The following is a 12,747-nucleotide window of genomic DNA, read 5'->3' on the forward strand; positions in this document are numbered from 1 at the left end:
AGCACAGGCCCCAGGAGCCAAAGTTGCCCAGATGGGCAGGTGACTCTCTAACGTCTCCCAGTGCCTGTGGCTCAGCCTGGGGGCACATGGGGGCCCCTTGAGCATGATCAGGTGGGGCCACTGGCCCTGTGGTGTCCTTGGATGCGCTGTAGGGACATGCTGCCCTCCCTAAGCCCTGCAGACAGCATCCCCGGAGGCTTTGGTGCTTGCCAGCCCTGCTTGGGGTGATCCAGTGTGCCAGGGCAGAGCACCGTGCCCCTCTTGCCTTAGCAGGATCTGTCCTGGCAGCTCTACCTCACTCAGGAGGTGTCTTGCCCCTCCTGGCCTTGGTATTCTGACAAGCTAAATTAGATTTCCAATAAATAAATAACGACAAATAATGGGGTTAAATGGCTGCTGAAGCAGGGGGAGGTGTGCCGTGCTCAGAGGCTCGCCCCAGTGGCGGGTGGCCCTGGCAGGGCTGGTCCGGAGCGAGGCCCAGCCAGCGGTGGGGCTGGGTCTGCCGTCTGTATCAGCAGCACCCTGCGCTGCTGGGCCTGGAGCTGGCGCGTACGTTGGTGCCCCAAATACACACCCAAGGAGGACCCCCCTACTCCCTGGGCTCCCCTGGCCACAGACTACCAGCACCCTGCACCCTCGGGCCCTCCCCTGCTGCCCACTCCTCACCCCGCTATGCTTCTCTCGTTCCCCATCTCCTCTGATAGATCACCGAGGCCGGTATTACTATAATCCCTGGTTTACTTTAAATCCTCCTCCCAGCTCATGTTTTTCCAGGGGGGAGGAGAGAATCAATGCACTTTTGTGGCACCCGCTCGGCCCTGGGGCTGGTGCTGAGTTCAGATGGCCAAAAAGCCCCGGCCATCCATGCGAGGGGCTCTGTCCCCCCCAGGGAAGGTGCCCGGGGTGTCCTGCAGCCCACAGCGAGTGGTGTCCCCAAGTTTCGGAGCTGTCTCTGGGTGTGCACCAGGCACTGGTAGGAAGAAGAGCTGATGATGCCGGGCGGGGCGGGTGGCTCCTGCTCCTCAAAACCCTCCCTGCAGCCACCTGGGGGACTGGTCTCCCCCTCCCTCTCACCTCACTGTCTTCTGCAGGCTGAGGTGACCTTGTCACTAATTTTCCTTTCAACCACCTGGAATGTTTGTATTTACTGCTCTTTCCCAGAACCCTCCTTAAGGGCATTCTCCCTGCTGGTCCCAGGGGTGATGGGGAGGGCTGGGGGAGTCGCGCTCCCTCGGGCAGCTGCCAGCCATTTGCCTCCCTCAGCACTAAATGGGGAATCAGGGAGAAGCCGTTTGGGATATTTGTTTATTTATTTCTGTACATCCCCCTTCTGCAGCTGCTGGGTGAGGGAGAGGCCGCCGAGCACCCCGGAGCAGGTGCGGGGGGACACGCGGGGCTGGGGGTGGCCTGTGGTGACACTGTGTGGGGGACTGTGCTCTGCAGGCGGGCGCGGGGCTTTGTGTGGCAAGGAGCTGCTGACAAGAGGGAATGGCCTCAAGCTGCGCCAGGGCAGGGTCAGACTGGCTCTTAGGAAGGATTTCTTTGCAGAAGGAGCTGTTGGGCGTTGGAATGGGCTGCCCAGGGCAGGGGGGGAGTCCCCATCCCTGGAGGGGTTGAAGAGTCGGGTTGACCCAGCGCTGAGGGATCTGGTGGAGTTGGGAACGGTCAGGGTGAGGTTCATGGTTGGACTGGAGGAGCTTCAAGGGCTTTTCCCACCGAGATGATTCTGGGATTCACGGCCTCACCCATGGCCCCACCACCGCAGTGGGGCGCTCCCTGGTGCCGCGTGCCTGAGCCGGAGTGCGGGTCCCGCGGAGCCCGCCCTCCCCACCGCGGGGACGGGAGGAGGGCGGCGGGCGGTGGGGCCAGGGAGCACCGGGGGGACGGGAGGAGGGCGGCGGGGCCGGGGCAGCACCGGGGGGACGGGAGGAGGGCGGCGGGGCCGGGGCAGCACCGGGGGGACGGGAGGAGGGCGGCGGGGGGCGGGGCCGGGCGCTGCGGGCACACGCGGGACAGCAGCGCCCAGGCCCCGCCCCTTGGCGCGCGCGGCGGGTGGCGGGCGGGCGCGTGCGCTGCGCATGCGCGGGGTGAGGCGGCACCTGCGCCCGGCGGGTCAGGGGGCGGCGGCGGCGCGGAGGGAGGTAAGGGCGGGCGCGGCGCCATTTCCCCCGCGCCCCGGGCACCCCGCGGCGCTGCCGGGTCGCTGCTCTTCCCCGGAGCCTTCTGACGGGCCCCGGCAGCCCCCTCCTCGCGGGGGGCAGCGCCTCCCCGCTCCTCTCCTCGGCCGCTTCGGCCTGTGGGTCGGGCAAGGGCCCGCCGGAGGGTCTCGCCTCGGGCCGAGCTAGGAGCCAGGGCCTGGGGAGTCGAGGGGGGGGGCGAGGCCCATCGCGCAGCTCCCACACCCGCACCCCGCTGTTTTTATCTGCAAACAGGTGCTGGTGGCTTGCGTGAGGGGCTTCGGTCCTGCTGCAAGTCGAGGTTGGCCTCTGAAATCTCTGGCAAAGGGCTGATGGGCGAACGCAGGTTGCAGCCGGCGTTGCTAATGCGGGTGTCACGGGTGGCAGCGTGCCCATCGGTGTCGTGGCTGTGCCATGTCTGCTGACCTGCCGGGCTCTGGAGCAGCCTCGCATAACCCATTAGACGTTTTTAAAGTGTCTGCTCATCACTTGCTAACAAATCATTTCTAAACGGAAAGTCTTGTCAGGGCTGATGGCGTGTGTCAGGAAGGGTTTTTGTGACAGGGGGCAGGGACCATCTTAAACCCCACTCAGCAAGGGTTTGGAAAAGCAAGAGCAAGGCTTTTGAACAGCTCACCTGATGAGGGGAGAGTTTCCCAAAGCTGTCAGCCCCAGGGAGCTATGCTGCAATTCCTGTTTGTCTCTGTGATATTTGCATTTTGGTCTTTGCTTTAGAACCACTGGGTTGCACAGATGCATCTCAGATGTCCCGTGGCACATCAGGTTAGTTCAGCTGCGCTTGATTTGGGGTGTTTCTGTGCAGGGGAAGTGAAATCGGTGAGGCGTGAGTTAGTCTCTGCACTTTCCACAGAAACTAACTTGAAACAGAAGCAGAAGTTTTTGATTTTGGCTTTGTGGTAAGCGCTGGTTGAAAGAGCTGCAGAAGAGCAGAAACAAAGTTGAGCAGGGCCCCCCGCGATTAATGCAGAAAGTGGGTTTTGACCTGAAAGTCAACAGTCAGAATAGGAGTGCTGATCTGAGCAGTGTCGAATGCTCCTGTTCCAGTTGGGTGGAGGCTGGTCTGGTGGTGTCATCACTAAAGCAGCACTACATGTCCACACCCTTCCCAGGAACGTAGGTAGCAGGTGTAAGCAAGTTAGATCTCATCTCTTTTCATACCAGGCTCTTGCCAACTGGCTCACTCTTCTGGTTAGCAGATTCAGGCACATGTTCAATCCTCAGATCAGATTCCAGAGTGTGTGGGTAGGCAGGCCAAGCAGATCAAAGCTATTGGCATCCCCTGGATTGAGGGGAGACGTGGGTTACGCAGCCAGTGCACTCATGCCAGAGCACCTTCAGTTTATAATTTTCTTATTTGGGTTTAGCATCTGTAATGTACCGGCTCTGCCCTGGACAGAAATGGGCTGTGTTCCATTCTACTTAGGGCAAGGAAAACTCTGTCTGCAACGCCTTGTTCTTGCCTGGTTTATCTCGGCCATCAGTACTGCACTTTCAGCTTCCTAGAGCTTTGGTGTTGTTCTTCCAGCCTGGGTCCCATTATGAAACATTACAAATTGAAAGGCAGTGCACTGAGTGCAGCTCTGGCAACCTCACTGACTGGTGTTTGTTTTTTAGTGACTGTTATGCTGGAGGAAGGTGTTCCCTGGACAGTCCTGGAGACAGAAGTGCTGTATTTCTAGAGCAGGTACAGTACAGACAGCAGCCAAACAAACCTCTTATTCCGTGTCAGGCCTTTACCTTTGCTTGCAGAATGTCCCTGGGAGGGGGAGGACTGGTTGGCACTTGGCCTTTCTCTTGGACCGCTGACTGTGGTGCCGGGGTTGTTGCAATGGGAACTTGCAGCTGTGCCATAGCAAACTGGCCTGCAAAGAGCATTGCCAGAAAAGAGGAGCAGAGGAGCTGGGTCTCTGTGCCTGAGAAACCCCTTCTGAGCTGCAGAGATCATGCAGAAAACAAGCGCAGCTCCACTTGTAAGGTGAGTCAGCATTCTTGGGGTGATTAAGAACTGGTTTGCCAGATGACTTGTATTGATGTTAGGCCTGTACATCTTTTATATCTTTCCAGTAGAGCAAGTCAGATAGGAGGAATTATTTAGCTAGTGATTGCACAGTGGAAAGGAAGGCCTGGTGATGGTGATCCCTGGTGATTTTGCTGTTTCTGTGATAGCCTGAGGACACAGGCCAGAAGAGATGTTTAACTAGTGATGGTGCGTTTGGAAAAACTAGACAAGCTTTCAGATACAGAGTTTTCACCAGAAGTGGTATAATTGACACTAAACTCTCAACAGGTGTTCTCACCTGGCACTTACAGTGGTGACCTCCTGCTGCTTCCATTTTGGACCTGATGGAGGACTTGTGTGCCTGAAAACTTGCCCAATTCCCAGCTCTAATATCTAGTAAGAGAGGTTGCCTCCTATATACAAAATTTGTTCAGAAGTGGGAATGGAAATAGCATGTTCTGATCTGTGTGCAACTTTCTGCAGAATCCACAAGTCAAATAGCCATTTTGTACTATTTCTGAACCCTGCAGATTGCCTTGGTACGGCGCCGCTCCGTCCTGCTGCAATGAGTGGGAAGTCCTTGCTCTTAAAGGTCATTCTCCTTGGGGATGGTGGAGTTGGGAAAAGCTCCCTCATGAACCGGTATGTCACCAACAAGTTTGACTCACAGGCTTTCCACACGATTGGTGTGGAGTTCTTAAACCGGGACCTGGAGGTGGATGGACGTTTTGTGACCCTCCAGATTTGGGACACTGCGGGACAGGAGAGATTCAAGAGTCTGCGAACCCCCTTTTACAGGGGAGCAGACTGCTGCCTGCTGACCTTCAGCGTGGACGACCGGCAGAGCTTCGAGAACCTCAGTAACTGGCAGAAGGAGTTTGTCTATTATGCTGATGTGAAGGACCCTGAACACTTCCCATTTGTAGTCCTGGGCAACAAGATAGACAAACTCGAGAGACAAGTGAGCACAGAGGAGGCCCAGGCCTGGTGCATGGAGAACGGTAACTATCCGTACCTGGAGACTAGTGCCAAGGATGACACCAATGTGGCAGTGGCCTTCGAGGAGGCCGTGCGACAGGTGCTGGCGGTGGAGGAGCAGCTAGAGCACTGCATGCTGGGCCACACCATTGACCTGCATTCCAGCTCCAAGTCAGGGTCTTCCTGTTGTTAAGAGTGGCTGCTGCTTCGGGAACGTCGCTCGAGCTGGCGGCTGGATCGGAATAAGCACAGGCAGCTCTGGGGCACTCTGAGGAGAGGGGCCACAAGGACAATAGGTGTTTTTGCTCACTGGGGAGTTGCAGCCTCACCATCTGAATTCTGGCTGGAATTTTCAGGCACAGAGCATGTATCTGCAGGAGGCAGCTGTTAAAAGAGCATGTGAGCGTAGTCCTGCTTCCATCTCTGCCTGTTGTAGCAGGTTGAAAGGACTGGGTTAAAGTCCTTTAAAGTCACTAAAGACAGTAGTGATCTGATCTGTACCAAGAACTGCCTGCGAAACAAAGCTGAGAGCTCTCTAGACACTCTTTGAAGTATTTTAGTCCTGAACTCAAAAGAAATACTAGACCACTAAACTCATGACCTTACTGCCAAAGGAAAGTCTGCTCAACATACCGAACAAAACCTGTTGTAGAGACTCTAGCCCATGCGACTGTGAGAATGCCAAATACTAGAGTGGCTGAGATGTGTGTATCTGTTGTCTGGGGTAAGTGCTTTGTGTCCTGAGACTCAGTTGTGCTGAGAGTTGTTAGAGCTCTGATCTGAAGCAACGTACAAAGGAGAGATGGACCTGTGTTTGAGTGTGGCAGCATCGCTTCTTCGTAGCTGCCTATTTCTGGTCTGTTTTTCCTCACCTCTAACTTTGTCTTGTGCGAGTGTTATTTTGTGGAGAGACTGTCTGCTGCTTGTTTAATATCTGTTTCCTTGTCTCTTGTGGAGGCTCAACACCGGATCTCACTTCTCAAACCTTGAAGCCCTGGATGAAAAATACCGATGTGGACACTTGCTGTGTCATGTCAAAGGGTTTAGAGTTACTCAGGAGTTCAGGAGATCTGGAGCGTGAAACTTCAGCTGGTTTCTGTCACAAGTAATCGCTGTGTCCAGATGATATGCTCTAGCAGCCCGGATGGTGGGTGGGTGGGTGGGTGGGTGGGATGTCTCCTAGGTGTGCAGGTGGCTGGGGGAGTCATGTGTGGTCAGCTGTTAAATCCACTCACTGGGTGCGCAGGGCCAGTGACCACTGTGCTTCGTTAGCTGGCGCATCAGCACCTTCGGTTGCTTTAACACGGGTGTTCCCATCTGGATGCTGCGACATAGAACCATTCACTTTATTTCCTGTTGTGTCAAGTGCAGTGCTGCTGAACGCAGTTAGCTCATGCCATTGTCCTGGCCCTTACTCCCTAACGGGGAGTTCAGTACATTTTATCTGTAATTCATACAACCAGCTTCACTGGTAGAGGATGTCTGCTCTGTTAACTGGCCTTTGTTAGTGGCTGCTGTGCTCAGTCCACTGGGGAGAGAGCTGCACTGCTTCCACCTCTGTTCAAGGCGCCTGAAAAATGTTATGGGGGGTGGGCAAGGAACCTTCTAGAAAAGGGCGCCAGGCTTTGCTGATCCCAGCTCCTGCCCCCGTTAGGTGTTAGTCCCAAGCTGTCTGTGTAGCAGAGATGAGTGCTTGCTGACTGCTGTCATTACCATTATAACCTCATGTCCTGCAACTTCCCATGCAAGCGTTTGTCTAAAACTATGACTTTGCCCATAAGCACATAGGAGCCTGCCGTGGGGAGAGCTTCCCCGAGTACGTGTCCTCTAGCTGCTGGATGTGATTCCCACTGTGACGTAGCTCAAATCGAGCAGCCTGTGCTTTGAAGCAGGGCAATCTCTGCCTTGGTGCTGGCTGGTGGCAGCTAATCCCCATCGCCAAGCAGTCTCTGAGCATGCAGGGAGTCTCCTCTGGGGGAACTTGGGGTGATCCTGCTTTCCTCCGCAGGGCACCCACGTGTGGAAGGGACTGAAGCTTTAACGCAAAGTGCTTTAGAAGGATCTGATTTCTAAACAGGACTGAACACTCATATTCACGAGGATAGATAGGAAGTGCTTGCAGTCTCTGAAAAACCAGGTCCCTTGAGGCATAGGAGAAGGCTCTGCCTCTGTAGGTACAGCAGATTTTTACGGGATATTAAAGTTATTGTTACTGTTTATTTACCAATGTCTGTTTATTTACCAGTGTCTGTCTCCCCAGGCCTCTAGATTTTTCTTCAGTTTGACACTGCTTGATATTTCCTTCAAAATCGCAGCCTCTCTGATCTGTGGTTCTGATTTACATCTCTGACACATTCCTGCAGAGCTGGTTTGCGCAGGGACCCGGCGTTGGACCCGGCTCAGGCCCTTGTGTGCTGCCCGGCCCTGCCAGAGGGACTGCTGAGGGAGCTCCCTGCAGCTGAAGCTGCTGCTTCCCCAGCACGGCTCTCGGGGGATCTGTGTGAGGACTGGCACCCCCGGGAGAGGGCAGAGACTGACCGAGCCGCGCTGTGGAAGGCACGGGTGCAGCACGCTGTTTGCAGTAGCCTGGGTGCGTGTTGATGCTGACAGCTGAAGCTCGAGAGCCTCATTGTGCACAGGCTGTGCAAACAGTGTGTACTGCCAGAGGGTGTTACACAGCATCTTTCATTCCTAACAGACATTGGATTGTTGACTTTTTTAAAAAGCCACCTATTTTATTAGGCCTAGGTGTTTTACAAATCCATTTTAAAAAGTATAGTATAATATATTTAAATTGTTTAACTTATTTTAAACGATACGCACAATTTCCAAAGGAGACAGGATTTTGAACTCTTGTTGCAAAGTTCAGTGCCAACAGCCACCCCCTCCCTGTGTCCACTCACGCTGCTGCGGTTGTTGCTATCGCTACAGAACTGGAATTGTAAAACCGAGATTCTACCTTTATTTAAGCAAATAAACCATGGATGTATTCAAGTGAATTCAGGAAGTGGCTGCCTTCTTGGTTTATCAAAGTTCAAGTTGGCTCCTGTTCTCCTGAGGGATGTGGACCTGGGTTGGTTATAGCATCTGGCAGAGAGAAGTCGCTAAGGGATCAGAGGGGTTGGTTATTCCTGAATGAACCTAGCGAGACCAGGAGCTGAAGGAATAGAACTTACCAGCTGAATCCAGTGACCAGTTTTGTTTTTTCAAGAGTATCAGAAAACACTTTTGTTGTAGAAATATTCCACGTTGCTTCCTTCTGTCACCAGATTTTAATTTTCTGCCTGGGCTATCAGCAGCAAGTCAGGTACTTTCCTTTTAATTTCTTCCTGCGATCTTGGAACCGGTCCCTCGGGCTCCAGGGGGTTGTAACCAGGCATGATTTCCATAGGATGCTGAAACAGAAATCAGCATATGGGGACTGTTCTCTTCCGCTGCCAGGATGGTTGCTTATTTTGGGATGCGTTCTCTGTGTTTGCAGAGTCTGTGCCTGCTGTTTCTGTTGGCAGAACCTCTGAGTTTATTTTTCTCCCATGTCTGCTTTCCTATCCACGCTTCCAGAGGCAGCGCAGGGTTTCAAGGCCTTGGGAACCCTGCTTTTTAAATGTGGGCTGGAGTGTCTGGGGGCCTCCAGCACCTTCAGCTGTTCCAAAACAGCTGAAAACAGGCAGCCAACATGACCTGGTGGGAGGAGTTGTGTGGTAGGGCTGTCTCAGGTCAGCGAGGGTCTGTCTAAAACCATCAGAACCACTGACTCCCCTGATGGGAGATGTTTGTAAGAAAATGCGGGGCAGAGGCAGGAGCGAGGCTGTTCCCTTATTCCCAGCTTTGCTGCTGCAGGCAATAGCAGGGGGCTCAGTGTCACGGCCTGGGGAGAAGATGGATCCCTGGAAGGCAAAGGAGTGTCTCCAAAGGAAAGCAGTGAGCTGCTTCTGTGGGGAACAGATGCTGTAGCGTATCCCCATGTGCTTGCAAAGGAGGAGGAGTGGTGGGGAGTCTCCTGGTCACATCCACCCCTCTCTCCCACAGCCCTCTTGAGGATTTTGCTGCTCTGGACCGGGTAGTGCAGCTGTAAGGCCGTGCAGCTGCTTGGTGGGATGAGGAGACTGAAATCTTCTCTAGAACCACTAGCTGAGGAGCCCCAAATGGCTGCAGTTGCCCTGGGGTTGCTCTCTGGGTGATCGAGGCTGCTCACACACTGAGTGTTTCCTGAGTGCTGCTCCTCTCTCCTGGCTCCTCACAGCAGTGCAGCTGTAAGGAGGTTTGTGGGAGCACAGGCTCTGGGGACCACATGTTCTTGCATGTTTGAGGAAGAGCAGAAAGATAGAAAGTCTAAAAATGCCCTTTCAAGAGCTTCTGAAGCACACTCCAGTTCTCAACAGGGAGTTTGTTGCTGCTCTGGTGCCGGGGGCGCTGGTACCCCCTGCTCTGGAGTAGGGAGCACTCCCCGTTCTGCTGAGGTGGGAGGCGATGGCAGCTCCCACAGTGGTTGCCCAAAGAGGTGTGAGTCAGAGTCCCGAGACTGGGAGTCTGGGCCCTGGGGCAATCTGTGGAGTCAGTGAAATAGTGGGCGACCTGCTGAGGCGATTGCTTGGGCAAAAGCAATCGAGGATGGACGGAGATACCCCTTGACCCCAGTGCGTGCGTGGCTGGTGGAGCAGCTCTTCCCTGGTGGCTTCAGGGGGTCCTTTAGGGGCTGGTGCATGTGGCCACGTGCGGACACAGGACTCCTGTCTTCATGAGCAGCCAGGTACAGCATCTGCCTGTGCTATTGTCAGTCCTTCCCGTGAGAACTTCCCACTTGCTGTTGGCTCCTCGTCCCCGGGCATCTTCCCTAGCAGAGCCAAACTGCGTGGGGAAACGGAGGGAGACCAGCTGGGTGCCTGAGAGGTGACAGGTGAGACCTTCCTCTAGGGCGGATGGGCCGTGGCCCTGCAGGCAGGGCTGCCTGCCAGCTGCCACCCCTGCCAGGGCATCGCTGGCTCTCATGGCCCTTTCCCTGCCCTGACTGAAGCCAGCACAGAGCTGCCGGCGAGGAGCAGCCTGCGTGTGCCCTGCCACGGCTGGAGTGCCCGCTGCCCGCTCCGCTGAGCCTCAGCGCCGGCGGAGGGCTGGGGGCTGAGCCAGGGCAGCCGCTGGGTTTGCCTCGAGCTCCGCTTCCTTTCCTTGAGCCCTCCTGCTCGTCCCACACAGCCTTTCCCCAGGGCTGAGCCCGAGGCCTTGCTAAGAGAGCAAGCGGGGACTGTGCCTGCCTGTGTGGCTTCAGAGGAATTTGCTGTGTAGTTAGGGGCTTGCAGGTGGGCTTTGGAGGGCAGCATCGGGCTGTTTAGGGTAGCTTTTATTTGCGTTTCCCTTGCTGCATTGTACAGGAATGAGCCCAGCGTAAATGAAGGCACTCGAAGGGGACAGTAGTTATTTTTTCTGATGCGTGGCCGGTGGGCTGGCGTTTCGGGGGCTCCCAGGGCACCCTTCCCTGGGGACGCACGGGCAGGGTGCCCGCCGTGTCCTGCTGTGCCACGGCACCGCCAGCCCGGGCAGCCGCTGCTGCGGCCGGTGGCCGCGGGGAGGAGACGGAGGACCGGGAATGCGAGAGCCCGGGAGCGAGGCGGCCGGGAGGAGCATCATCCTGCTGGGGCTTTGCCCGCGGAGGCCGCCGCAGCGAAGGGCTGGGGAATGGGGCTGTCCCTACATCGACACCCTTGAGCGCCCCCATCCCCTCCCCTCTCCTTGCTCTGCGCAAGGGGGGGGGGTGTCATCGCTGTCCCAAGGGCTTGCGTGCCCGGTGTCCCTTGCTAGCAGGGCACAGAGCCATCTCCCGGGGTGGCAGGGCATGGGGTGATGGGGTGAAGGGGTAGGAGTTGCTCCAGGGTCCCTTTCTGTGGTCCAGCCTTTGTGGGAGCAAACTGCTGCCACATTTCAGCCGCTAGACAGGGGGAGAGTGTTTGATTGCACTGGCTCCCCTCCTTGGAGCGCTCGTGAAGGGCCAGTTTACAGAGGTGTGGTTTGGTACGAGGCAGGGTTTATTCCCTGTCTTTTCTCAGCCAGCTCCCGGAGGGCACTGGGTGCCCAGGGAAGGAGCTGTGAGGGCAGGTCCCCTATCCCCAGGTGGGGTGGCAGCAGGACACAGCCAAGGGCACACCTGACAAGAGGCTGCATGTGTCCTTCAGCCCTTGGACTTGCCCAGTGTCCTGGCCATGCTGGCTGCTTTCACACGCTACCTCACACTGCTGTCCCCAACCCTCACTCTGGCCGGGGGGCACCAGTCTCTGCCAGGGGAAAGAGATGGTGTTTTGTTCCCCGGCTCGCTCCTGCCCAGCGGCTGATCGTGCACACACAGGGCCCTTTCAGCATGGGGAGAGGAGGGTGATGGCATCTGGGAACGCAGGGAACAAAGGGCCCCATTGATGCTGGCTGCAGCCCCATGGATTTCTGTGAGCCTGGGGCAAGGCCGGGGTGCAGGCACAGCTGGGCACTGAGCTGGGGCAGCAACAATGCATGAGCTAAACCTCCTCTGGCTGGGCTGCTTGGGAAGCCTTGCTGACTGCCTGGACGGGGCTGAAGCCAGGGGAGAGAGAGGAGGAGCACTGGGATTTGGGCTAGAGTCCCATTTAGGAAGAGCAGCGAGGGTCCTGCCATGGGTAGGTAACAGCCTGCCAGCTCTCGGCCCACCCTGCTGCTCGTGGGCACCTAGCTGTGCCTGAAATCTGCCTCTCGGGCAGATCTGCTGCACATGGAAGCAGTGTCAGGGTTTGAGTGTGGGGCTGGGAGCATCCCTCCATGGCCTTGCTCCCCAGAGGCTCCTGAGCACAGCTCCTGGGGGGAATTTCCAAGAGAAGCAACATCTGAATCGATAATTCCTGAGAGCTGCTGTGGACACGTGCATATAAGGGCAGCGTTCGTCTGATCAGGGGCAGAAAGACACCAGCTGATACACACCAGCACTGTGCAAGCTGTTAACAACCCTGGGGCAAATGGCACGTAGCCACCCACCGAGCGCGTGGACAGGCCACGTAGAGCCCTGCGACAGTCAAGTCCACCCTCGTGCCTAAACAGGACCGTCCTACTTCACACAGGGCTCTCTGCAGGTGAGAGAATCAGGCATCCTGCGTGGCTCTGGTCGTGCTCGTACCTCACGCGTTGCCTGAGGTGAGCCAGCGAGCTTTGCTCCAGCCGTGCCGATTAGCTTTGCTGTGGTCGCGCTGTAGGTGCTACGTTAGGAGACGTGGCAGAGGCTGGCACTGCGTAGGCCGAGTGTTAAAGGGCAGCAGCACATCACCAAGCACGAGCAAGCGGCTCCTGCGAGACCCCAGCTTTCCGCTGGGTGGCTGGAGGAGAAATAGAGGTTTTAAGGGCTCCCCAGCTGGGAACAGAGATTTTGAAGTCAGGGCTGAGAAACCTCATGGCTGGGGTGGGAAGGAGGAGTGGGCAGAATCCTGCAGGGGCTGCTGGCCCACACACTGGGCTGGTGAGTGCTGCCCCTCTGTGACCTTCTCTGCAGCCTCCCTTTCCCTGCTTTTTTTTGGCCAGGTGGGGTGGGAAAACCAGCACAACAAAAGGACAGACAGACGTATA

General features: G+C 56.3%; 1 protein-coding gene across 7 annotated transcripts; it reads left to right on the forward strand.

Annotated features, from left to right (window-relative positions):
* The first annotated feature begins 954 nt into the window (after nt 1–954).
* Nucleotides 955–8,174, forward strand: RAB9B (RAB9B, member RAS oncogene family). 7 transcript variants are annotated; one of them, XM_074883160.1, is made up of 4 exons: nt 2,082–2,141; nt 3,813–4,173; nt 4,486–4,593; nt 4,728–8,174. In XM_074883160.1, exon 4 carries the CDS (start codon nt 4,763–4,765, stop codon nt 5,366–5,368), a length of 606 nt encoding a protein of 201 aa, XP_074739261.1. In that variant the 5' UTR covers nt 2,082–2,141; nt 3,813–4,173; nt 4,486–4,593; nt 4,728–4,762; the 3' UTR covers nt 5,369–8,174. The 7 variants fall into 7 exon arrangements, with proteins under 7 accessions (XP_074739260.1, XP_074739261.1, XP_074739257.1 ...); XM_074883159.1 differs by lacking the exons at nt 2,082–2,141; nt 4,486–4,593 and adding an exon at nt 955–973 and having other exon boundaries at nt 3,813–3,882; XM_074883156.1 differs by lacking the exon at nt 4,486–4,593.
* The last annotated feature ends 4,573 nt before the right edge of the window (nt 8,175–12,747 follow it).

The sequence above is a fragment of the Strix uralensis genome, chromosome 13, assembly GCF_047716275.1.
Source record: "Strix uralensis isolate ZFMK-TIS-50842 chromosome 13, bStrUra1, whole genome shotgun sequence".
In the NCBI taxonomy this organism is placed as follows: Eukaryota; Metazoa; Chordata; class Aves; order Strigiformes; family Strigidae; genus Strix; species Strix uralensis.

Excerpts from the sequence above, each read along its gene's own strand:
- RAB9B (XM_074883159.1), top strand. The coding sequence starts at position 4,763 with ATGAGTGGGAAGTCCTTGCTCTTAAAGGTCATTCTCCTTGGGGATGGT.